At 36.3% G+C, this 27,785-nt stretch overlaps 1 protein-coding gene across 4 annotated transcripts in view; it reads right to left on the bottom strand.

The window, feature by feature from the left end:
- Window positions 1-27,785, bottom strand: part of CDH7 (cadherin 7) — a 135,016-nt gene that overhangs the window by 46,964 nt on the left and 60,267 nt on the right. For all 4 annotated transcript variants that reach the window (XM_045574457.1, XM_045574456.1, XM_045574455.1 and 1 more), the window contains 3 exons: window positions 25,181-25,348; window positions 21,857-22,044; window positions 10,477-10,730 (listed from right to left, as the gene is read on the bottom strand). In XM_045574457.1, coding sequence (XP_045430413.1) covers window positions 10,477-10,730; window positions 21,857-22,044; window positions 25,181-25,348 — 610 coding nt within the window. The remainder of the gene's footprint in view (window positions 1-10,476; window positions 10,731-21,856; window positions 22,045-25,180; window positions 25,349-27,785) is intronic.

The following is a 27,785-nucleotide window of genomic DNA, read 5'->3' on the forward strand; positions in this document are numbered from 1 at the left end:
TCTTTTAATAGCTATCATTCTCACATAGGCCTCCCTAAATAGCAGATATATATATATATATATATATATTTGGCAACATGTGGATTATTCTGACATTCTTATCTCGTGTCTCCCATTCATTATCCATGCAATCAACAATTATTCGTAAGCACCTGCATGTGACCCTCTATATCAGGAAATAAAGTTTATTAACATTTTTAAATACAAAAAAATTACAATAAATATTTAGGAGGAAACCAACACCTTGCTATTCTGGAGTCTGATGAAGGAAGTCAGGGCAGATGTAGGAAGAGAATGAGGTATTGGCTTGAGAAGAGAGGGAAGACCTCAGCAAGAATAAGGAGTACAACCTGCCTGGAACAGTTGCTGTGGTGAATATGTCTTCATCACAACTTGGGATCACCCAGTAGTACAGGGGCTCCCGTTTCCTACCAACCCCTCTGCCCATGAAAAGGCTAGTGTTTATGTATGAGGCATTGGCTAATGTATAAAGTTACCCTGAGAAAGTTTACTATGTCTTAACCAAAAGAAATACAGGCACCTTTTAGAGAGGAGATAAATGTCTCTGAATTAGAATGGGGGAGGAAGTAACCGAGCCAAAGAGAAGACAGGCCCTGAGAAATTTGGGGGAGTGCCCTCTGCAGCTCTGTGCCCACTGGCCTAGGAACAGAGAAATGCAGTTGCCTGAGTCAATGAGAGGCTGAACAGGAGAGGGAATGGAGTTTCTCTAATTGTGAACCAAACTTATTAGTTTCTGAAAATCACAGTCTCAATCACTTGGCTGCTTCATCCTATGTTACATGACCAATCAAGAAGTAGCTCCCCCCCCCCTTTTTTTTTTTCAGCAACAGCACTGAAAGCATTGGCCTATCTCTTTACTGCACAGACAGATCAAAACCTTGGTATCCAGCCTCAATCCTTTTCCTCAATCTTGCAGACACCTTCAACATCTTCAATTCAAGCTAAATATCTAAAAACAGGTTTATCAATCTTTCCCTGAAACTGTCCCTCCTTCTAAACTTTCTCATCTTCATAAAGTGCTGAGAATTTGGAACACAGTTTACTTTTGGTTCCTAATCCTCAAAAAACTATGCAAGGCCATGTGTGACAGAGACATGCCATCCATTTGCCTTTCATTCTTATTAACAGAACCCTGCTTTTGCTGGAGGTAGCCAGGTGCCTGCCTGAAAATCAGCATTGGCTGGTCTCCCTTGTAGGTCTGGTGTCCTTATATCTAAGTTTTAGCAAATAAAATACAAAAGAAAGTTATTGCATTGGGCATCATGGAATACCTCCTTAAAAGATAGAGGTATGAGTTGCTAATTCAGCTGGCACGTGATTTCTGCCCCTTCTCCTCTATCTCACCTGGGACATGAACACAAAGGGAACATGTCCAAAAGCCATCTGGTAAATATGAGGTGATGAGTGCCTGGTGTAAGAAGCCAAGGCCCTTGATGACATTGTACTGCCAAATTATCAGTCCTTGAGAGCAGAGCTCCAGACATCTCATTAGTAAGTCATTAGTGTTAAGCTCTGTTGCTACTAGCCAAGCACAATTTCTAACTAAGGCAAGCAGGCATCATTATTGCTGTATTTCAGTCCTGGACTCCAAAGTCTCACAGTTGGTTGCTGAAGGAGCCAAGATTCAGAAGCATGTCTGCCTGAGTCATCATTCCAGTACACACCTCAACACCTAAAAATGAGCGTGGAGTCCCTGCCACCTACAATTCCAGGATCCATATTCTTTGTGTTTTTCCCACTGCTCTCCGATCTAAAATTCTAGGCCAGCCAAACCAATGTATTACTTGATGAATAAAAATATCCTCTGTATCTCCATTTCTGTGCCTTTCCTCACACAGCTACTCCTGGCAATTATTTTAGTCCTACATATCCTTGAGGAAAATCACCTAGTGTTAAAGCGGCAAGCCCTTCCAAGCACGTCATAAATCATGCCTCCTCTTGTACTTGGGGCCTCTCCAAGAAAGACCCCACAAGTGTGGAGGGCTGCGAGGGGTTGTCTTAGCCTCTCCTCCCACTCAAAATGCAACTTCCAGCATCCTTGGAGCCTGTGCATCTGAGACTTAAATGCCATTGCAGAAGACTGCTCTGCTGTCTCAAGTCAGAGATCCTCAGTCCACAAGGGTTTGGAGCTCTGCCCGAGGAGATGAACAAGAGGTGCAGAATGTGGCTGATTAGGTTGGGATGAAAATGAAATGTAAGCCATACATCATTTGGTGAAAATGGATCAGAAAGCAGAAACATTCAATCCTAAAAGCTAACACCTTTTAATTTTTGCCAACCCAGTATGGCTTACTTTACAGAGATTTCTTTATCCCCAACTCATCCCCCTTCCCAAACTATCAATTTGCTATTAAACTACATCACTGTTAATTTTGAAAAGTATCACCAAAAATAATGCAGAGTGATGTGATATGAATAAGAAACCACAGGATTAGAAGTCAAAAGATCCCGGGATATTGGTGCCAGGGTGACCTGACTCCTTGTGGGAACTACCAGTCACTTACTCTGGGCTCAAATTCATTAATCAGTAAAGTAAGGGAGCTAAAATAGAAATCTCCAAAATCTTTATAAGTGTCTGACCTTTGAAACTGTCCTACATTGCCACATAGTCACTGCATATTTTTGGCACTGTAATTTCCCAGGATCAAACCAGAAATTAGAGCACTTTGTATAGGGAAATCAAGGACATATGTATCACAAATTGGTAAGAAAAAAAAAGAACAATTTTTAATCCTATCAAAATCTCTAAAGTTTTCAGTGAGCCATTCTGTTTCAAAAACACAACAAATAAATATAATTCAAAATTGCCCCTCCCTGGTTTGTAATAAAGAATACAAACTGTTGCTAAAATTCTTCAAAGCTTAAGGTATTGAACAATGGGGAGATCACAGTTAGATATCCCTGTTCCTTAGATCCTGCTACTTTCGTTTTTTAAATAATTATTTTATTCGATTTACTTAAACTAAAAAAATGAAACCAAAAACAATTCACAAGTCATGCATAAAATCAGTATGTATGATCTGTGGACACCCCTATGTGATCCTTGATAAACCAACATGAACTGGACACTAGAAATTCAATAACCGGGACCCTGCCCGCTGACCTGCAGTACTAACCTGGGCTCTCCATTTGTTTTTTCTCTTTCCTTATCTGCAAAATGAGGACATTTTGCAAGATAATTTCTAATTTCCAGACTTAACACTGAGTTTTAAATAAGTTTTTGTGTAAGATCGCTTGAATAGCTAGATAACAAAAGGGTTGAGACCACAACTTACACATCTGTGTAGCCTCAGGGCTCTGCACATCTGCCACAAAACAAATTCCCTAACAAATGCCTATTATTTCCATTGCTGCTTTTAGATAAACCATGGAGATCAATTAAAATGCTCTTTATTCATATTCACAAGAAGCATTCTTATCACCTGCCAGGCTGTTGATATGCATGTCAAGGTTCTCAAGTAGGATGTTCAGGTGTGTGGAAGAGATGAACACAAATGTGTCATTGGAATAAATGACAAAAGCCCATGGAATAAACATGGACAAAGCTGAACAACAGATATAGCTCAATCATTTGAGTTGAATCCTTAACCTCTTAAAAAATGTATGTATGTGTGCCTGTGTTGCTATAAGGAGTGCTCAAGTTTTGATACAGTACTTAGAAAATGTGGTTCCAGGATTTTACCAACTGTGTGAAAAGGAACATGTTTATTTATAACAAAGGAATAGAAATCCTTGCCTTATAGGAATTTAATGAGAAATAAATTCCTTCAACATAAACTATTGAGTTCAATGCTTAGCAATGTCTCTGTTCACATTGTCACCTGCCTCTTCTGATAATGGCAACTCAATTTTCCTTTGGGGATTGAAACTTTCCCAAAGTCATGCAACCTTGATGGCACTCAAAATCAAGATGCCCAGACTTCCTGAATAAGAGATGGGCCCTTACCCAAGGAGAGGCCAAGAAACTTTGCAAGATATGTGAGACTTAAAAGGCCACTGGGTAAGAAAAAAGTTGGCACTGGTCCATCTCATGGCCACATCCAAATGCTCATTCTTACTGTTCATAATTTATAGACAAACCTTACTTTCCTCATATCTGAAAACTGGCTATTCAGCTTTTTTTTTATTCTGTGAGTTATTCCCAATGATTTCAATGAACTCATTTTTCTCCATTTACCTATGGCCATTTTCTGTTGACTGCAATTAAAGAATGCTTGCAGTTGAGTACAACATAAACAAACATTAGCTCCCTAACCTTTCAAACTTATGTATAGCTCCCAAAGTCTCATACCAAATAGAGTATAGCTTTTGTATTCTTCTATCAACAAGTCTTTTCAATAAGCATTTTAAATGTGGGAAACACTGCAGAGGACAAATCAAGAGAAATGTAACCTTCAATAAACTCATTTCACCAGGAGTCTTCCTTATTGCTAACTCCGAAGATGTTGAGTTAGTGGAGTTTTAATTCTACAGCAATCCAATAAAGGATGAAACAATTGCCCATACAAGTTGGGAATTTCTTACCTAACCAGTTTTGAAAGCTCTCTCTTGATGTTAACTACACTATTTTAACAAAAAATTTCCTTTTTACTTTCACCATACTTAAACATATACCCCCCCCATTTTTAGTGATAATTACATTAAGCTCAGCAGCATTTTGACACAGATTACAGTTCAGATTTTCCTTTTCAAATGAACTACTATTTTTCTAGATCCTTAAGTTTCTCAGAATAATCAGATATTCACAAATAATTTAGATCAAAACAATATGTACAAATATACGCATGTGTACAAGCTACTTAAAAATACATAATGAATTATTCAAAAACCCCCAAATGTGTTCATACCAGTCACGCTACATAATGTTAAGATCTAATACTATTTTATCACCTTTATCTGAGAACACACTAGCAAAAAAAGCCAATAGGTAAATGTTATTTTCAGGTATCCTTAAACATAAATACAAATATACTTCTGGATTCAAATTGTTAAGAATGCTAAAAATTATCCTCATTAATTTTATTTTTCCCCTTTACATCTATCTGATCTAATTTCTAATAATGTTATGCAGAAATTTATTGGCTATTTTGGGCATAGGGACTTTGGGCTTGTTGTGCTGGCCAGAGAAATAAATTATCTGATCTCACAGAAGAGCACTAGATGCAGAGGATATAACTAAATAAAACATAAACAGATTTTGCATAATGTTTTCTTGGCTGCTCCAAATCCTGATATCCCTCACCCCTGCTTGTACCATCATTCCTTCAAATGAAGTCTCAAGTCTGGAGTGGTGATTCTTGATCTCACAATGTTATAGATCTGACATTTTCCACCTCACATTTTTTTAACTTTATGGAATCAATTCTTTTTTTCCCTCCGGACTGTAAGTTTCTTGAGGTCAGAGGAAATGTTTTATTCATCTTTGTTTTTTCCTGCCAATTTTTTCCCTAGTGTCATGCACAAAGCAGGTCTTTAACACATGTATGTGGATTCATTGATCCATGTATTCTTCTGGTGCACTATATCTATTGTTCAGATTCCCATTGATTTTTGCCATCCTGAGTGTAGCTGGGCCGCATCTGTGTTCATCTCGCCCACTCACCTACAGATCAGCTACCAATGCTGACATGAGAACCGAATTGTCCTCTAGACTCTCGGATGCTAGTACATCTTTATGGATGACAAACACAGAAGGGACGTTTCTGCCACTGAGAAAAATGATCAGAAAAGCAGAACACAGTCCTGATAGTGAATCAGCAGAACACAAGTTCAACAGAAAATCCTGATACATCTTTGGTGTATAGGGCCAAAATTTATAAAAATGGTAAGTAACTAGTACTTTAAAAGGGAGAGTGGGGGAGGGAAGCCAGTAAGTAATCTTCCAGCTACCAGTTATCCAGTTATCCACTTTGTTTGCAAAATGTCTTTTTTGGGGGGGAAGGGTAAGTAACCTCAGGTTTTAATTTTCCGCTTTGGCTTCTAGTTTCCATGTGGGAAAAGAAGAAACCAAAGTTACATGTCATGTGGGCTAGCTACCCCAGCTGGCTGTTGGCAAGTGATAACAAGCACATGCATTTCACAGTGCTGTTCTATTCTGGCCAATCACTGGGCTCTGGGTTTGTTTAATCTTCCCCCCTAATTGCTATTATACTTTTAAGCACCCAAACGCCCTTAGTGCTATATGGGCCCCAGTATTTTTTAATTTTTTTTAAGGAAAAGGCAGATGCACAGAGAAAACTCATGAATAGTTTTTGACTGGTGCCAAACGTAGATAAATTTTTAAAAATTCTGGGCAAGGCAGGAATCATGTGGGAAGAGGAATCTCAATTTTACCTTGCTGGAGGCAAGTAAATGCATTTCTTTCAAGAATTCCAATCTCTTGCTCCAATGATCAGAAATTATTCCAAATATAAATTTTAAAATGCTAGATTTCAGTATTATACTACAAAGAATGTGGATAAATTCAAACACTAATTATCCAACTTCCCATTCTGCTTTACAATTCAAACACTATTGGTCTAATTTTAAATAATTACAATGAAACAAATACTGCTTCTCTATTCCTCTAAGAACTGCAATATTTCTGGGGGACCAAAGCCCAAAGCTCACGACTGTTAAGGCTCTTAGGGTTGGTTCCATCTCAACCTGAGAACACTTTCCCTAGAACCTCAGAGGACTGTGCTACCTCCTCAGGCATTGGCATTTACTGAAATGGTTACTTATATTTTGCTAGTTACTTGAGTGTGCAACTACATGCTTATGCCCAGTAACCAACTACCTAATCTTTTCTATGTATTTCTATGTGAATACAAAACAATTTTCAATATAGACTGCCAATATAGTTGCTTGTAAAATATGTCTACTGTCACTGATGTTAATGACATTGAAATAAAAATGGCATGAAAACACAATAAGGTATAATAATAGCAACACATAATGATACTATTTCCTATACATACATAAGTCATGATTCACAGTTTAAAAGCATCAGTTACTGCCCAGCCTGCATAGCTCATAGTTGAGCATTGACCTATGAACCAAGAGGTCACAGTTTGATTCCCAATCAGGGCACATGCCTTTGTTGTGGGCTTGATCCCAGTTGGGGTGTGTAGAAGGCAGCCAATCAATGATTCTCCTCATTGATGTTTCTATCTGTCTCATTTTCTCCTTTCCTCTCTGACATCAACTGGAAAAAAAATTTAAAAAGAATATAAAAATAAATGAAAATAAATAAAAGCATTAGTTACTTAATCCTAAAAAACCTGGGATAAAGCGGAAGAAGAGTTGTTTTTCCTTTCTTCCGGGTCATATGGAAACTCAGCAGGCTGAGTGGCATTTCCTCGGTCACTCTGCAAATAGCACTGCTGGGAAGAAGACCAGTCTTTTAGAGGATGCATGGGGATACACATTACTCACCAAACTACAAAATGAGACCAGCTTGAAGGATGTCATAAATAGACAGGGAAGGACAAATCCAGGAGACAAATCCAAAAAAAAAAATATATATATATATCAGCTACCAATAACTTTGCTGAGTTTATACAAATAAATGTCTCAATAATCTAATTGTTAAATGTAAGCCAATAAATCAATTTTACAAATGCAAAATAAGTAGTTACATGAAAAATCACATTTAAGTTCACTCTGAACGAAGTCTGTATCTCGCGATTTGTGAGACTCAGGGATTAGAAAATCCTAAGTGGATAGTTCTAACCTGAACTTTTAGGTCACCTTCACTAGATTCAAGAAAATTTATATGACGTAGAAATACACTTCTCTTTCATTAATTAAGCCCACCGAGATTTTTATGTCCCAAATCATCAGAGTTCAGGCCTTGTCCCTTATATCTATCTCTATGCTTCCAGACTCACTTCATCTCTTAACTCAGGTTGCGAGCCACTTGGCCTACTCTTCCTTCTTCATCCCCAAATTATTATATGACACTATATTTTTTATAAATAAGATATTATACAAGGTGTACTATTTACTCTGAAATGCTTTATCAGGAATGACACTAAAGACACGAGAAAAAAAACAAACAATATTAAAATACCAATGCAATAAATAAAAAATCAAAATTTATTTAAATCTTCTCATTCAAGTACTGAATTATAATATTTATTAGTGTGTCTTTTTTCCCCCCACATCCCCAACTTCATGCAAGCATTAGGTATTTCTCCCCATGAAATGAAATCACTTAAACAAAAGTCAAACTGTCTTGAGTAGCTGATCTATGCCTACAGCTGTGCTGTGGTTGCTGTTCGGGAGGGAAAGTGTGTCACGAAGAGATGCAATGATATAATAAAACCCAAATTCAAGTCTGTGCAAGGTAAGAAGACTCGGCAGATGTAGCTGAGCTTAAGCCAGAGAGCTGCTCTGACAAAGAAGGCTGGGCTCTAACAGAGAAGAGGGGAAGGCTGATCTATCTGGTATATTTGTGATTCATTAATATTATAATGAACAAATTATATTCTTAAAACGGTTTATAAGCACTGCATTTAAAATAATATAGCATTCTCAACGGTCTGAATTTCTTATATAGACAGGAAAACAATGACTATGAGTTCAGTTTTGGAATAACAATTATTTTATGCCAATTCTCAACTAGGCTAAACATTAAAATATTTGACAAAAAGAGAAGGAAAAGAGAAGATAGATAGATAGATAGATAGATAGATAGATAGATAGATATATGTATGCTTATACTTTAAGGGAGATAGAAATTATGAGCTTTTCCTAAGAATCAGTGCCTACATTTCAGATATTTTTCATCACACTTTGTAGTCAATGTCCAGGCTTAGCTCAGAATTTAACTCAAAAGCACTTAGAATTCTCACATATGGGTTAAATCTAAAAGGCTGTGGTCATAAGCTGAACATTCTCTATAATAAAAGGCTAATAAGCAAAAAGACCAAATGGCAGAACAAGTGGAACAACCAAACAACCAGTTGCTATGACTTGCGCTGACCACCAGGGTGTGTGTGCAGAACATGGCGGGCATTGGCTGTGGTGGGATGGTGGAGCAGGTGAGTAGGGGCACCAGACTAAAGTAGGACATGAGTCGCTATCTTTGGGGAGAGCCTCTGGTGGTTACTGAAAATTCTTTGCTCCTGCATGTTGCAGTTCTGCCCAGCACTCGGCATTGTTGCCAGTTCTGGCCCTGCTCACACCCACTGCCAATGCCAGCCCCACTCTCACTCACTGCCAGTGCCTGGCACTGGTCCCAATCACTCAGCACCATTAGCAGGTGCAAGCAGCGGCTGCTGGCCCTAATCACTCCTGAGGGCTTCTCCACCTCCCCCTGCTCCTGAGGGGGTAATCAGGGCAGCAGCAGCCACTCACACCTGCTGATGGTACTGGCCCTGCCGGCACCTGCTGCTGGGGCCGGCCCCAATCACTCCATGCTATCAGCGGGTCTGAGCAAGGCTGGAGCTGTCAACATATAGGAGCAGTGGTGGTGGAAGCAGGGCTGCTAGCAGACAGGGAACAAGGGGGGCCACAGTGAGAGGAGCCAGGCGGGGGAGGAGAGGATGGGCCAAGATCTGCCCCTGTGCCTACCACAGCCTCACAGCTCACAGTTCCTTTCAAGATGCAAGAATTCATGCACTGGGCCCCTAGTATCTGAATATAAAACATTCATTGATTTTTATACTTTGCAGACTGTATAATCAAATCCATAGTGTCACAATGAAAAGTCATACATATGATCCCAAGTTAAGGTGTGTAATATAAAAGACATAATTTATCATATGTGCACACACACAAACACATGTATACACAAAAACATACATGTAGACTTCAGATTGTAAATTATAGGCAAAAAGCATGAAATAGAATACTATAACATTTTGAAATACTTTAAGAATAAATTCTGTGAGTCCGAAGAGGTTAGTTGGTTATAATAATGTCTCTTGTCTCTGTACAAGATGACTGAAAGGACATTAAAAAATAGTCCTAATGCATATATTAGGTATTATATTATTGTTTATAAGTGAAAATAATAATATAAATGAATATATACCAACCAAATATACCAATATGGGAAAAAAAGTTTTAAAAACTCCATCCCTAGTTTCAATTATCTATAAAATTAGTATTCTAATATATGCATGTATACAACTAGGACATGCATCACTTCACCTTTGAATACAGTTTGCTTTGAAAGAGCTGAGGATAATTGGATGTAGGGGCTCATCAGCTATGGCTTGTGGATAATAACGGATGCCTCAGAATACTGCTACGTGATAATGGCTTTGGAAGATCAGGTGGCACATTCTGAATTAGCAAAATGTTGAGTTGTTCTGATTCTGTTTCACGTCTGCTGTTATGGCTCAATACATAGACAAAATTGGTTTTTATTTGCTACGAACCAAAAGCATCCTAACGTAGACATGTGAGCTGTGAATAAAGTGCATTGTTGTGAAATTGTAGACATAGACAGCATGGAGCTGTTACCTCACAGGGCTGTTAGACGAATCTGGGTCATGAGCTGCGACGGTGCCAATGATATTCCCAACTTGGGTAGCTTCCGACACTTCCATGGGGTACAAGGGGGAGGAAAACACGGGGGGCTCGTCCACATCTTCCACAATTATCTTCACGGTTGTCGTATCACTGAAGGGCCCCAAGCTCAGAAAGCGAGGGTCGGCATCTTTGTTTGCAGCTTCTATCCGTAGTGTGTAACTTGTTTTGGCTTCAAAATCCAGGTCCTGTGAGGAAGTTATTAGGAAAATTAAATTGCCAATTAGGTAGTCAGTAAAGCAGAGCGTTTTCATTTATGAATGTCAATAAGCATGGGAAGGACTCAGCCACAAAAAGGCACCATCAGCATTCAACAGTAATAGATAATAATGCCAATCAGGATCCTTACTGCTGTCCTGGCTCACAGACAGCTGTAAGGGCTTCTTTCCACTCTGCTGACAAACACTGCATGGGGAAATGCAGGACTTTGGAGTATTATTTGAAAGACAACAGATAAGATTTTAAAATCTTTTCCAATAGGGACATCAATGTAACATTTTTTCAACCATGTCATTTAACTGCAGTATCCTGGGGAGTGGGGGGAACACATTGAAAGGAAAGAGAAATATAACTTTCAACTGAATTTCTCATTGAAAAGGACAATTTCATTGATTTCAGGGACTTAGTTATAATTTTGATGGTTCAGGTGCTCCAGGTAGAGAGCAGCAGAAGGGGCAGGTGGTGTGCAGCAGGACAACACAGGGATTCTTCTCAAGGAAGCACCCAGAGTCCCCTTCCAACATTTTCCATCCACATGCAATACATACTCTCTCTCTTTATATTAGATGGCTATCAGTTATCCTCCAGGATCTCTAGTCTGTAACTTTTCGAGAGGATTACCATGCCAACACGATCCTCAAAAAATAGTGACCCTAGTCAAACCAGATGGTAGCTAAAAAACATGTGAGGGGAATTAAATGTATTAGTGAGGCACCAGGTGCAAAGAAAACAGGATTCTATTCTCAATATGGTGATATTTCTACAACAATAACAGGCTGCTCTTTCTTCAAGGGATAGAGGCTCATGGTGTCTCATGATTTTTAATCTCAATTTCAGCACTGAAAACTGTTCCAAAATATTCTTTACATTTAATAATGTAAAATAAAAATTTCAAAAAGAAATATTATCAAATATAAAGCATAATTTACTTGTCAGTATTTAACAACAAGAACCCTAAGAAAAATGGGCTAAAATGTAATGTTGACATGTAATCCTAATTGAGTTTATCTCTGAGAATGATTGTGTGCACACATATAGGTGCATAGGTATTACACCTCACCCCATAAGGATGTGACACTGATTAAAATAAATTAAACAATGCAGTTATATAAATACAACATGCACATGCACTATGTGTGTATAAATATACAATATACAGGGCATATGCTACATATATAAAACATACCACATATGCACACATATACCCAGGTATATATAATATGTAAATTTATACATTGTGTGTGTTTGAACATAAACAACACCTAAAGAGATTCCATGGCTCATCTCTGATTAATACACAAGAGACATATGTAAATTAATACTCAGAATATGTTTATGATACTTAGACCAGTAAGCACTTGCTGAAATATTTATTTGCTTAATGTCTCATCCAGTAGAATGTAAGCTCCAGACTTTTTTGCTCATTACTAGCATTTTCAGTGCCTATAATGAAAATGGTGCATAGAAAGGGCTCAATAAATTCTTTAATTAGAAAAAAAACAAAACAAAAAACATTGGCATACTGGCATTCAGGCCATGAGAGCCATAAAACTGAACTATACTTTTGTCCCAGAGAACCCTGATGGCTGAATGGGAAGTGAGGGAAGAAAGAGGCAGATGGTTTTTCTTGACCACAGATAACTTCATAGAATCACTGTTGAGAAAATTCTTAATTCTTATCTGAGGTTTCATAAAAAAATGGTAGCGGTAGCTAATCTTTCTGACCACTGCCTTACACAACACCTTATCAACAAAGTCCTTGACATGTCTGCAAGGCTACCTTTTTGTCTATTATCTAAAAGCACTTTGAGCCTAATGGTTCTCAACCAAAGGTGAGAATCAAGACCACTCAGGGGAACTTTCTAACATATTCCCTCCCATTCTAAGATTTGATTCAGCAGATTCAGAATGAGACACAAGCAGATGTGTTTAAAAGGCACTAGGTAATTTGATGCGAATCCTGCAGGAAACCTGACCTTGTCATTCAAGTTTTCTTGGGTCTACACAAGGAATCTGATATTTAATTTGGGTATTGCTAAGAATAAAATAAAGCATTCTTATTTACCTACTAGTAAATAACTTTACTTAGAAACTCTTAACATAATAGAAATAGCTTGGCTACTAGCCTATTCCATTTGTTCTTACACTCACCAATGAAACTGACAAATTATAGGAGAGACCTCTTACTTTCACACACTGTGTCTGTGTATAACAGCTTGTGTTTCTCAAAAATCCTGTTGACCACCCCCTTTTAAAATAACTGAAAACCACCACAACTTTTAAGATAGTCGTGCAGGCTTACCAAAAGACATGCCAAGTATTTCTGTGTTCCAAAGTTTGACTGACTTCATGACAGAATAATTTCAAACTTACTGCACAAATGAATGCAATTATTTTAAAGCAACTTGTGTTTTTCAAAATGTGTCTAAAAGGCAACAACATGAGGTACTGACATCTGGATGCCACTAAATCATCAAGAAACACAGCATCCTGCTTGGGGATTGGCTGCCTAAAAGCTATTATGAAAATAGAGCAATAAAAGAATTCATATGAAGGGCTATGAATCAAAATTACAGACAAAGGAATTGCTGCACAAAATGATCTTCAGAGCAAATCAGAATCAGCCAGACAGCTAATTTTTCAAAGAGGGGTGTGGTGTGATGGATAGGACTGTTAAACTAATTGAAGAAAAATCTTATGCAATAAAACGTTAACTCCTGATTCTTTTTTCTTATTGATTTCTATATAAGCAATGCATTTCATAATGTTGAAGATTTAATGAGCAGGGTTATACTTGGGGAAAATTGTTAAAATGACAATTGAGGAAAGACAAAGGAAGAGGAAAGGGAAGGAGACATAGGTAATGTTTAAACAGGTCCTATTCAATATTTGAATCGACAAATCACTGGAAACTATATATAATTGGAGATTTAACTAAAACACTGCCCATGCTGCTGTCCACAACTCTAAGCAATACGCAGGAGTAATAAGAACCTAGAATCAGATGTGAGTCACATAGACCCAAAAAGGTGATCCCCACAAAACACCTCAGATTCTAAAAGCAGCTCTGTCACTTGTCAAGTGCCATCTATGCCAGAGACAATGGAAGAGAGAAGAGCTTGTTTGGCACAGTCTCCCCCATAATACAAAACTGGGCTCTTTAAATTAATTGCCATCATCTGTGTGGCCTGCAGAGTCTAATTATTTACTATTGGTCCTTACAGGTGGTCAATCCCTGTCTTAGTTACAATGTTCAGTTGTTTAAATCCTAAAGTCCTTCTTTCTCATGTAACTTTTTTTTTGTTGCCATTTCTTAATGAAATATTTATGAGTGTTCTGGCAATCCCCTCGCCTAATAATAAAACTTGATAGTGAGAGTTGAGTACCAACAAGGGGTTTTACACACATCATTAACATGCATTTAAAAATATGCAAGGTATTCATTAATGCAAAAACTAAATAGAAGAATGTTGCAGTGGAAGTCCAAAACTGCAAATGTACTGGGGCAGACAGACTATGAGAACTCAAGGCCATGTCCATCCACCACACATCCCTTCCTCTAAAACAAGTTCTTTAGTCCCTAGGGGCCTCACAGTGTATAGCATTATCGCTTTTAGGTACCTGCCTACCTCACCATCCTCAGAGTGTTGCAGTAAATTACTGATAAATTTAAAGCATCTGGAACAGTGACTTTCACAGCAATCCCTGGTCAAATAGTTGTTGAGTTTCTACTTGACCACAATTAGTGCCATTACTCCCTGTTGTTATGAGCAAATCAAAAGGAAAGACTATGTCTTTTTCTTCTGTTTTCAGGACAACAGGGTCTATGTCTTTGGCAAAGTAAAAAAGAAGATAACTGTGACAAATAGTTATCAAGAGCTCATACTGCCATTTTTAGCTTTATCAATAGTACAACCTCAGTTAAATATAATTTGAACTCACTTAACAAAATCATTGCACTGCATTTTTCCCTTCCTTAGAGTTTGGCTTTTGGGATAAAGGAAAACATGCTGACATTAATCTCAATGACTTGTTTTTAGATCTTGCACTTTAAGTCAATGCTGTTGTTGTTTCTGGAGTTTATTAAAGTTAAATTCTAGAAATTCTTCACTCTGTTCGTGTGTGTGTGTGTGTGTGTGTGTGTGTGCACAAATGCATGTGAGGTCTAATTATTTAGTGTCCTATGTTTAATGTTGATTTTATACAAAAGAAGTAAGCCTGTTTGTTATCTATAAAAACATTTGTTTCTCTTTTAGATCACCTGTCTTTTAGATCAAAGCATATTCTGTTGCTTTGAATATACTCCCAGCTGATTAAATCAATGACCAAATGCTATTGTGGGAGAGAGGTCAGATCTAGACATGGGAATTTCTATGAACTCCAGATCCTTGATGTTTCCAATCATTTCCTTACTGGTTATATCCCATCTCCACTGTCTAACAGATATTCCAGGATCCATCAGTTCCCTCCATAATTGATAATATATGCAATTCCTCTTATTTTTCTGAACGTGAATTATTTATTTGCTTTATTGGTCAGTTATTTTTAAACTCTGTAAAAATGCCTTAATCATGGAAGAATTAAACAATTTGCCTTCTCTATATCTCTCTTTGCTGGTAACTTAAATTTTTCAGTTTCACCAAGGAATGTCTAATGCATTCTTTCCCCATTTTACATACATTTTTTTGGAAGTTTTCAATTGTTTCTTTACCTTTTTAAATTTTTTCCTTTATTGTTTAAAGTATTACTGATATCCCCTATTTTCCTTCCACTCCACTCTCATCCCCTCCCCTCCACTGCTGTATTATTTTTAATTGCCATGCATATTTTTATAACTTCCAGACCCAAGTTTATAATCTAGACAATTTTTAATTGTCATGCATATTTTTATAGCTTCCAGACCCAAGTTTATAATCTAGACCTCTCCTTAGAGCTATATTCATTACTTCCTAGACATTATTTCCCTGGTATCAGAAGTACCTCACGTGTAACATTCCAAAATACATTCATCATTTCCACACTCCCGTTATAAAGGCATGACACAATTATCTATCTAGTTACCCATACTGAAAACATAAATTTTGTCCTGAAATTATCTCTCTAACTTTCCTTATACATCATTAATTATCTTTTATCTCTTTGTTAAATGCATCATGGAATTAAATGCATCTAGGAATCCTACCTATTGAAACTAATTTAGGTAAAGACACACCATGTAAAAAGCAGCAACAAAAATCCTGTATTCCGTGACTTGTCCTAAGCAAAAACAATAATAAAATTCATGATAAATTTCCTAGAAAATGTCTTTGACATAACACACATTCTGAGAATATTGCTTTAATAAATTATCAAAATAAAAAAATGAAATATTACTAAGCAGGTTAGTCACTTTAATGAAGTCAATCATTTATTGACATTTACATTACTATCAAATTTCTTCAAAGAGTGATTTCTTACTTTAAAATTGTTTTTAAATTTTATGATTGAACTAGAGGCCCAGTGCACAAATTCATCCCAGGTAGGGATCCCTTGGCTTAGCCAGTGATAGGGCTGATGGGGATTGGGGGAGGCCGGCTGCCCAGGGGGAGGGACCATAGGAGGTTGGCCCCAGCAGCAAGCTAACCAACAGCCGATCTGTGAGGAATCAGGCTGCTTCTTCCCTCTTGTCTGGATACTGGGTGCAAGTGAATCATATCTGGGGCTGTCAGAGCCCCAGCAGCAAAATCTGGGTCAGTGTGCAGCATAGTTACTGGCCGGTCATCCAGTCATTTAGTCATAATGGTTGCTTAGGCATATCTCCCCTCTCCCCCATCTCCTTGTTCTTCTCTCTCTATATATATATAGAGAAGAACAAGGAGATGGGGGAGAGGGGAGAGAGAAAGAGAAATAAACATCAATTTGTTGCTACACCCAACCATGCATTCATGGGCTGACTCTTGTATGTACCATGTACCTTAACTGGGGATCAAACCTGCAATCTTGGTGTGTCGAAATGATGCTCTAAGCAACTGAGCTACCTGGCCAGGGCTTTAAGACCCTATATTTATATCTAATCTTTACTATTTAAACACAAGTAAGTTTTAAACATTAATACATAGATTACATCATATATACATGCACATATATACATGGTTAAAATGATGTTAGGATCTACTTATATATCACAAAGAAACAATAAGTTTAATACATTGGAAAATATAATCTGAAATTCAGAAGTTCACTAAATGAAAGTTATTCTATTAATCATATCACATCCAACCTTTAAAACTAAAATTACCCAAAACTTATGCCTTTTCCATAAAATAGAAGGAATATCTTTGCTCCATTATGAAAAAGGTGCATCCACAGCAGCAGGATTAATGAATGAAACACGTAATGAGAAGAAGAAAATCTATTGGAAATGTTGTTGGCTCGATTTCCCTCTACCTCACATCAGCAGCATTTTATGAAATACTGAAACACATGCTTAACTCTGGGAATTAGTCCCTCATTACTGCAAGTAACAGAGAAAGGACACATTTCAGTAACAAGATAGTTAACCCCAGAGCTCAGAAATCTGTGCAGCTGAGTTGAAGGTTGACAGGACCTTGCCTATTCTAACTCTTCCTACCTGACAGTGAATGGAGGCTAGCTGTATTATCAACACCTCCCCAACAACGCCTATTATTTGATGGTTCTGACTTCATTTAACCTTTGTTAGGGTATAGACATAAAGAAATTATGAAGACAGTACAACACAATTGGTCTGAAGAAGCTTAAAAACATGTGAGCCACCATACAAGCCATCCACAAATCCAGATGCATGTGTAGTAATGCTTTATACAATAGAAAACGCATTTTGAAAATGCTCATTTTTTACTGCACTGTAACGTTATGGTAATGTAGTTTGTAGAAGCAAAATTCCATATTCCATATTTAACCCCAATTGAGGTCTTAGATTGAAAATGGAGGTGCCGTAGCGGAAGAAATGCTTTATCTCAAAAGAAAAATAAAAGACCACAAAGCTCCTAAAGTCAAAATTGTGGTATGGAAATATAAAAAGAATTCTAGGTGGAAAGACAGTTTCCATGCACATAAGATCATATTTATGTTTATACTTAGTGAATTTTGAAGCCTTATGTTGCTGGTTATAATCCAATCATTCATAAATGGCCATAAAAAAGTTTGTACATTGTTTTAACTTTTTAAAACTGTAGTTTTGTCATCACTTTGAACTATTCTTAATGTATAAAAAAGTAATTAAATTACAGAAAAAATCCTCTATGAAAACACCTATGCTAATTTTTAACCTATAAATTCTGCATATTTAATCATATGAGTAAGGACTATCTGTGTAAGATTATTGGAATAATAACTTATTATAATAATAACATGAAGGTAATATTTTACAATTCTGTTCTTCTTTTTCTATCATATCTTTCTAAAAGACTGCTTTTATATTCTCCTCTCCCTGCTCCTAATTCACCCTATGTCAATAATGGCGTGTGTGTGTGTGTGTGTGTGTGTGTGTGTGTGTGTGTGTTTCAAAATATAATAGTTTTCTCAAAGTGGAATGAAGTTCATGATGGTACGTTGTTTATGAAAAAGTCATGGGTTCAGGTTTTAGTATACTGTAGAGAAAGAGTAAGTTTGGATGATTATTAAGGAAGGTTCACACATACAAAATACCCCAACTCCAATAGAAATAGGGCTTTATCTACATAAGCAGTGGAACTCCAGGGCTTTTAAAAGGTGGATTTCAGGAATGTAATTGAGGGGGATGAATACTCTATCCACAACTCCTAGTGGGTTGACACCCTATGGTGGACCAAAGGCCAGAAACATAACAACTCTTCTCATGAGCTGTCATGAAGCTACGGGTCTTCAATAAATACTTTTAGAATTTTATAGAATTATATAGTTTAGAATTATATAGTTCCAATGATTATTTTACTGTTTCCTTTCAATTTGCTCTCCTTTATTTCCTTGGTGGAAGATGAATTTTTTTATAACTAGTTAAAATGATAAAAATAAAATGTGTTTTGAACAGCAATTTTATAAAGCACAGATTTAAGAATTGAGAGGCTAGAAGCAGGTCGTGATCTCAGAGCTATTAAAATAATAGTTTTGGAGTGAAGCAGTGATAACCAACCTTTGTAGAATGCTGGAAAAAAAAAAAAAAAAAAAAAAAAAAAAAAAAAAAAAAAAAAAAAAAAAAAAACAGAAAAAAGAAAAGAAAAAATAACACAGCCAAAAGCTGTATGGATCAAGAAAAGGCAAGACAAGAACCTAGAAATGACTCCAATACTTTACATGTAATAATAATGGAAAAAGATGTGCTATTTGACTAAAATCAGAAAAATGACATGTTAAGTAAATATTGATATTATAATACAGTCCTCTGAAAGGAACTGAAGTGCTTGAAATGAATTAGAATTATCACAGACAGTTCCAATATATAAAGGATTAAGAGAAATTAGAAAATACAATTTTTTATTCTGTCATGTATTTTATTATAGCGTACCTAAAATGCCTTTTAATATTAATTTATAATCCATTCTTATTTGCAACTTATTATACAGTTAGCTCCTATTCACTAACTGTGGTCTCGGGAAGGAGACATAAAGATGGGAAGGAGCCCCTCCACTTACATCACCTTGCCGGATGTCAATATCCCTTCCCCATTTTACTCACAGTTCTAACCCTGAACTTCATAAGGCATTGCATGTGATGGATCTGCACAGGTGGCACCTCTTTGGAAAATCTCCCTTTCCCTATCTACCTGGGGAACAGTGTTATCCGCCCACTTTTCAACTCCTTCCTCAGGTCATGTTCAAACTGAGATTAGATGGGACTGACCAGTCAACTTGGCAGATGGCGTCTGAGCTCTCCTGGATACTCTTACACAGCCTTGGTTATTTACCCACATTTTCCTGGCCACAGCTAAGTCTATGAAAAGCCACAGTGTTTGTGGAATTGAGACAACTTCATTACATTTGTATTAGACCAAGTGTCCATCATTGAAGGAAAACACACAAACAAAACACACTCTTCCATGAACAGGAAAAATAGTTTGTACAGACAACTTTACTTTCTAGTTTACCTGTTGATTTAAAGATGGTACAGGAACACTTTTCCAGATTTAAAAGTGAATGAAAGAGGGTATAGGGGCAGAGCATAGGAGACTCTCACAGGAGGTGGAGATTTCGAAGAGCTAGAAAAGTCATCTTGCTTCTGGGAATGAAAAGTGGCTTAGTGCCTACTCTGGCTCTTCAAATGGAACTGGGGAATAGCGGGATATATACTTGGAAAATAGCAGGTTAAATAATTCAAGGGATCCAACAGTTCTTGGATGCTTATGTGATAAATTAAAATATAAACCCTAGTTAAAGCTTGTGGAGAGAACAAGCACTAGATTAATGAAAGACCTTATGACAGTATGAAGTCTACTAGCTGCGTATAAAGTATTAATTACGTTTTGAACAAATTGATCAAATAATTCTTGAAAATGAAATTTGATTAATAGTTTCTCTTCTAAAAACTAGATGCATCTATAGTGCCATGTCACGAAAATAGTTAAACATTCTTGAATAGGAGAAACTGAGTTTGAATGAATCTTTGAAATCTTTTGAGCAGCAGTGTACCTTATTGCATTCCTTTTATTTTATACAACAAAACAAAATATTTTACCAACAGTTGGCCAATCCTATTTATTTTAACTTTTTGCATAGATTTTTACCAGCTGAGCTAAAACAGCAGCTGTCCACTGGAAATAACTACAGAAATGTTTTGCCCATTGGCCTGAAATCAAACATATGTTTTCCTATAACAACTGAAATATAACTTCCTTTTTTTTTTTGATATGTGTTAATTATCTAGAAGAGTTAATTACAGAGCTTTACACCTGGACTGTCAGACTGACAAAATCCCAGCCTTTTCAGAGTGTGGATTTTCATTTATATTTCAATTTCTAGTGTTTCCAATATTTGAGATAAGTAATAATTCCTTTTGACACTTTTTAAAATTTAACATTTATTAAAGATCATGTCTAAACAGAGTTGATGGATTAAGCAGCTCATTTTCACCATATCTAATCAGTGTCAGGAGCTACTTAAAAAACACTCACAGACAGCCTTCAGTTTGAATGACAATGACTTGCTTTGCACTTAGATGGAAGGCATTATGGGGTAAATTTTTCAAGCATTTCGATTAATACAAATTAAAAAAATGATAATGTAGCAAGCTTTCAATATTTTGCTTTCTGTTTCCAAGATTACCTATATTATTTTCAGTATGTGGAGTGCTTATCTGGTTTGCTTGCAAAGGCTTTCAGTTAATAGTCAGGTTTCATTAGTGAAATAATCACTGAGAGGCACAGTCATCTCTCCAAACAGGTCACTTAAAATGAGTAAAACATTGGTCAGTGTGCCTATTGTCATAGAGCTATGGATAGGGCGAGGTTCACTCAGAGAATAGAATTGATGGAGTATGATTACACATGTCATTCAGTATTTCCCAAGATCATGATACCTACAAATAAATGCACAGCCTCTCCTCCTAAAATTAAAAACACACACAACACACGCGTGCGCGTACACACACACACACACATACACACACACAAATGTATAAGAAAGTGAATATGCAGTTTGTCTAATATGTTTCCCCTTCAAGGTAGACAGGGCTTCTCAGTAATCTCTGTGAAGTTGCCATCCTATATAATAAAAGCCTAATATGCAAATCGACTGAATTGCAGAATGACCAGTCGCTTTGATGCACACTGACCAACAAGGGGCAGAAGCTCAATGCAGGAGCTGCCTCCTGGTGGTCAGTGCACTCCATAAGCTGGACTCATGGCTGGTAAGCACAGCAGTGGTGGCAGGAACCTCTCTTGCCTCCACTGCAGGCAGGCGATAAGGAGCAAGGGGTCCCGGACTGTGAGAGCCCTGGACTGTGAGAGGGATGTCTGACTGACATCTTAAGCTGCAAGGTAGACACCCCCAATGGGGTCCCAGACTGCAAGAGGGCAAAGGCCGGGCTGAGGGACCTCCTTCTCCTCCCATGCACAAATGTCATGCACCAGGCCTCTAGTATAGAAAAATCAATAAAATGTTACCTTCTGTATAGTAATGATTCCTTCCTGTGTATCTTTGTCAACAGAAATCTTGAAAATCCCCAATCCATCACCATCCACAATTCTGTATTCCATTTCAGCATTAGCCCCTATATCTGCATCAGCAGCTTTAATCCTGGCCACAACAGAGGCCACTGGCAATGACTCGGGGACATTATATTGGTAAGATCCTGCGAAAAAGTCAAACAAAAATGAGCCAAACCTTATACCAAGCTAACAGAGGAGAAAAAAGTAACTAGTTGACTATTTTGCATCATCTTGTCTTAATATATGTTTTATTTTTTAATAAAGAAGACACTAGGCAATATGAGACTAGTTTCATTTAGTCTCAAGATATTTCAGGAGGATGATTAGATAATAATGAGTATGTGTCAGCAGAAACAGATGGCCTGAGAAGAGGCAAGAAAAGAATCTCCATTTCTATATTTCTAGTGGTAGGAACTATGCTACTTTAAATACCAAAATACATTTAAAATAATTATAGTTACTTCATATACAATCATTGAATATAAACAATTCAGCTATAATTAATATAATGGAAATATTAAAAAATAAAAATAGTATAGCTTAGGCTTTACATAGGTAAATACAAGCCTCAACAGTTCTGATTACTTAAAGTTGGAATTTATACAATAGCTTCTTTTACTAACAGAGTTTCAGAGAACTGGATAAAAAAGTTTATGAAAAACAATATTAGTCTTGTTTTAGTTTAGCTCATACATTTACCAAGGACAATTCTGTAGGTTATATGCAGGACTGACGGGGATATAATGGTACCAGAGCAGAGGCAATATAACAGGAATAGGAAGAAAAAGAAAAGATAATTTGTCTTAAAAAAACAAAACAAAGCAAAAAAGCCTTACAAAAATTCCTCTTCAATATCCCTCAACTCAAAAATACGAGAAATAAAGAAGTTAGGGAAACAGATGAAATGTGTAGACTAACCCTCCGAAACTATGAAAGTCCTCAAGAACAGATGCTCCTTCACTGTTTGTGCTAATCACCTACTGTTTCCTGCTTCCTCCCCCCTAATCCATTTCCTTCAGGTTGCCAACTGTGGTGCATATTCACTTTCTTATACAGAAGAAGCTTTCTCTCTGAGAGGAATATGCAAAGAAAAATGTATCTATAGGAAACACATTTTAGGCTGAAAGCTATTGCGGTTTGCAATTTTCTAAATTTTGTGAATAAGTTACTGATTTTTATAGACATGATTACAATATATGCTTATCATTTTTGAGTGATTCTTTGCACACATCCAGAATTTTCCTTATTAAAAATCCCCCAAAAAATTCAAAGTTAATATAGTAACCAAATTTTAGAGAAAAACCCCAGCAAAAACTAAAACATCTAATGACACATCCTTGGCTTCCTTCACTTTAATAAGTAGGAGAGGATCTAAAGCTAGAAAATCTGTGCTCTATCTTATCAAATCTTGAGCACTGGAACCACAAAATTCTAAGCATCACTTTTTATCTCTGTAGGCTTAAAGAGAAACATTTAAATTTATTCTGAAGCCAAATATAATTACATTATTGTTTGTATATTTTTAATCCTACAATCTTCACCTCCCCCTTAATAAGCCATCAAGAGCACAATTAAGGGTAGATTCATTTTTTTAAAAAGAAAAACTTAGGATATAAATGTATGGGTGTTTCTTTTGCCAGGAGGTATTAAAATGTTGGCTGTATAAATATTAAAAATGCATAGAATGAAAAATCGAAAGAAGCAGTATTTGAAAGGAAACATAGTGGCATTCATATCTGCAGAGAAAGCTTCCTTGCTTGCCATTATTCGCTCTGAAGGTCTTTGTGTAAGGGAGCTTAGTTCCCCATTTCTATCAAACAAGCATTTTAGAGACATTGTAGTCTGTAAAATGTCCTCACATTCTTGAACATTCTACAGCAGCACCACATGCCTTAACAAAAGAGGGGGGGGGAAGGACACTGAAAGAGAGTGAGATTAAAATGCTTTTTTATAATCAGAACATCTCTTCATACAGTATTTTTTAAAATCTTTTCTTGGTTAAGTCAAAAGCCATTTTGCTCAAAGAAACTAAATTGAGGGCCTGTGGTTTTCTGGTTCTTTAGATTGATTTCTTTTTGGAATACCGAGTGCTTGCCCAAGAAAGATGTGGTAGAACTAAAAAGGAATGTTCGATGTGCATGAAGTGGTTAAAAAGAAGTAGAATAAGAAATTAAAGAGCTCAGGAATCTCCTACTTTGGCTTTCTAATAATATAAAGTATTATTTTACATTACTCATTACAACAACCATGTAAGTTACAGAATGTTTAAAAATGCCTTAGAATAGAATGGTTAAAACACCCGGCCAGTGTGGCTCAGTGGTTGAGTATTGACCTATGAACCAGGAAGTCATGGTTCAATCCCAAGTAAGGGTACACTCCCAGACTGCAGGCTGGATCTTCAGTGGGGGGCATGTAGGAGGCAGCAATCAATAATTCTCTCTCATCATTGATGTTTCTACCTCTCCCTCTCCTTTCCTCCTGAAATCAGTGAAAATGTATTATTTTTTTTAAAAAGGTTAATATGTAAAGACAATAATGTATAATCTATAATAATAAAAGGGTAATATGCTATTTAGACCAGACATCCTTCCTGATGAAGCCGGGCCAAAGGGAAGCAGCCCGGGTCCCGAGTGCCTGCCTGTGGACAGAGGAAGGGGCTGGAGGGAAGCTGGAGCCAGCAGCCAGGAGAAGGCCTACTCTTGCATCAATTTTTGTGCACTGGGCCTCTAGTATTCAAATAATGTGAATGAACAAGAACCATGTATTTTATTTTATTTTATTTTATTTTATTTTATTTTATTTTATTTACTTATTTTTTAATATATATATTTTATTGATTTTTTTTTAGAGAGAGGAAGAGAGAGGGGATAGCGTTAGAAACATCAATGAGAAAGAATCATTGATCAGCTGCCTCTTGCACACCCCTTACTGGGGATGTGCCCGCAACCAAGGTACATGCCCTGGACAGGAACTGACCCTGGGACCTTTCAGTCCACAGGCCGATGCTCTATCCACTGAGCCAAACCGGTTTTGGCAAGAACCATGTATTTTAGAGAGAAATAATATACATATATGATTGTTTTCATTTCTTTTCAATATCCTCCTTATTCTATATTTCTGAGTTAAAATCATGCCCCTGATAAAACAAAATTGTGGGAGAATACAATAATAGTAAATTATTTGAGCAGAATTTGAATAAAAGTTATTTATAAAGACATTTATAGGATGGGCAAGGAAAGTTAGCACACCTGGCGCCATTTAACAAAATAGCTTGCTTACTTCGAGGAAAGCGAGGTGGGTTATCGTTGACATCAGTGAGGGTCACGGTGACAGATGTGGTTCCTGAGAGTCCTCCATTTTGACCAACCATATCCTTTGCCTGAATAACAAGCAAATACTGGTCTTTAGCCTCTCTATCCATGTTTGGAAGGGCGGTCTTGATGACTCCTGTAAAATTTCAAATCCCAGTAAAAGGCATCACGATTCACTGAATTCATACGAGTGAAGTACACTGACATAGGTCACAAGGCCCTCTTGAGATGTTGCCTTTTGTTGTTTTATTTATTTTCAATAATTTAATGGATATTAAAGACCAAAGGGATATGATAATTATATGCAATATTACAAAACAGAGAAAATGCTATAATGTGGATGAGTAGGGCTTTTCAATATTGGATGAAGAGGATTATCTTCAAGTTTTTAGAAATGCAGTTCAGGAAATATCAAGTTATAAAGAAACAAAACTAAGTCCATATCTAGAATAATGGGCAGTCATCTTTACAAGTGTATGACAATAAATCCATCCTTTTCTTCTCTTTTACACACTCTCCAACAACTTAATTCCAGGTGATGTGAAATCACCATTACACTTTCAACTATGGTCTCTACTATCCAATTTCCATCAAAATAATGGAAACTTTCTAAAAAGAAAACACTGAGAGTTGTTCACGTTTAATAAGCGAAACACCATTTCGCTATGGCTATGATGCTGAGTGATCTTATGTTATATCTATAGGTCTGAGGAAGAGTACCAAAAATAAGATGACTATACTAATGTCATCAACAGCACTAAAAATATTAGCGTGTTCTGTTGTTGTTTTTAGTCAGATGCATTTAGTATTGATAGCACTCAATAATTTAGATGCATGAGGAATTGATTTCAGAATTTCATATTGCTTGATGGGGAAATTTGATTCAATAATCATTATTGTAGTAAGTTATTTTATATTAAAACTATATAATTTAATTATTATTTAAGCATATTTGGCAATAATATCTAATTATGAGGTAAAATTTAGTTTATGTTATACATAAATGTATAAAATGGCATGTATACCTAATATACTTAGTATATGTACATCTAGTTAAGATTAATGAAAATATACTTATTTAGTATTGGTCTATACTAAATAGACTCTATATAGACCTTGAAACTAGCAATATGAGATCATTAGTAATTAAATATAAATTAAAATTTAATCATTTCTTGCACTTTCATTTTCTCCAACAAATACAATATTTGACCTACGTACCTAGGACACATTTATTGACTTTGAAAAAAAGTCTAATATATTTAATTAAAATATATTAAAATATTCTAACTTTTAGGAGCAAGTCGGAATTTAAATCTCCACTGACTCCTGAGGGAGAGGAAGTCTTGAGTCATGGACTTTTCACGAGAGAAACTGGCTTTTTTGATAGAGGATGGGTCTTTGGAAAGAAAACAGTTATATACAAATTTGGATAAGTATCCTTTTCCCCTCATATTCAGCATATAAATGATTTCATATCCTCCAAATTTTTGTATTTAATTTTAAATTGTTTAAAGAATGTTTCTTCAGTGGTCTATCTTATATTTCAGCTCTAAGTATAACTTATAAGCCTAGGTCATACTATACTAGTCCATCCCTGTTCTTCACAATATTCTATAGTTCTATAGTTCAACAACTGTTCTTAGGATGGGAAACAGATTAGAAAAGCTTTTCAATATTTAAGACTGACTTAAGCAATGAATTATGGATTTCTAAGATTCCAAGTCAGATAACAGTCAAGCTATCTTAAGTAACCACATTTTTTTTTTTGCTTAGATTTGAGCACTAGCTATCAAGTACAAACACACAGACACACACACATCAACAATAACATCTATATGTTAAGCAATTAAATTATACTTTAATTAGGCCAGTTTTTATTGTTGTTGTTTTTAACTGTCACTTATTCTAATATACTAAGTGTTGGATACTGTTGCACAAGTATTGTGATAGAGTTCCACAGCATTTCAACACATCAGCAAAAGAAAACACTATAGCCTCATTCTCTCAGAGATTGACTTGGAGGCATTTATTTTTAAAGAAAATATAGAATTATTAGGAGAGAAGTCCAGTAGTCAAAATCACTCACTTATTTTTCACACCTCTAATTGTCTCTTTATAAGTGAACCTATAAATAACACTTTCCCAAAGCAAAAATCATGATGTAAGTTTGCAAAGTAATGCAGTGGCAAAGGTAATTTCTCAATACCTCAAATATTAAACATATTTTTGACAAGAATAAAATAATTGGGAGAGAATTGAATTTAAATAGGGACACTCAAAAAATGATAGATTTATAGTTCTATGACTTTTGCTAGCTTTTCGCTTTTATGTATAAACTGTCGACATTTGGAAAAGAAGTCTCAGATGCTGCAGTTGACTTGTGTCTTGCTATGTATTTTATAGACATACATGCACATGGCAAGTCCTTAACACTGTTTCTGAAATGAGAAAGGCCAATCCTGCTAGTCAGATCCCTTCAGTTCAAGGGCTTATGTCAGACAATAATATTTAATTATTATTAAAAGTAATAACCAATACTTTTCAGCTACTCTAATGAGAATAATATATCC

Source organism: Pipistrellus kuhlii, unplaced genomic scaffold, assembly GCF_014108245.1.
Source record: "Pipistrellus kuhlii isolate mPipKuh1 unplaced genomic scaffold, mPipKuh1.p scaffold_m20_p_6, whole genome shotgun sequence".
In the NCBI taxonomy this organism is placed as follows: Eukaryota; Metazoa; Chordata; class Mammalia; order Chiroptera; family Vespertilionidae; genus Pipistrellus; species Pipistrellus kuhlii.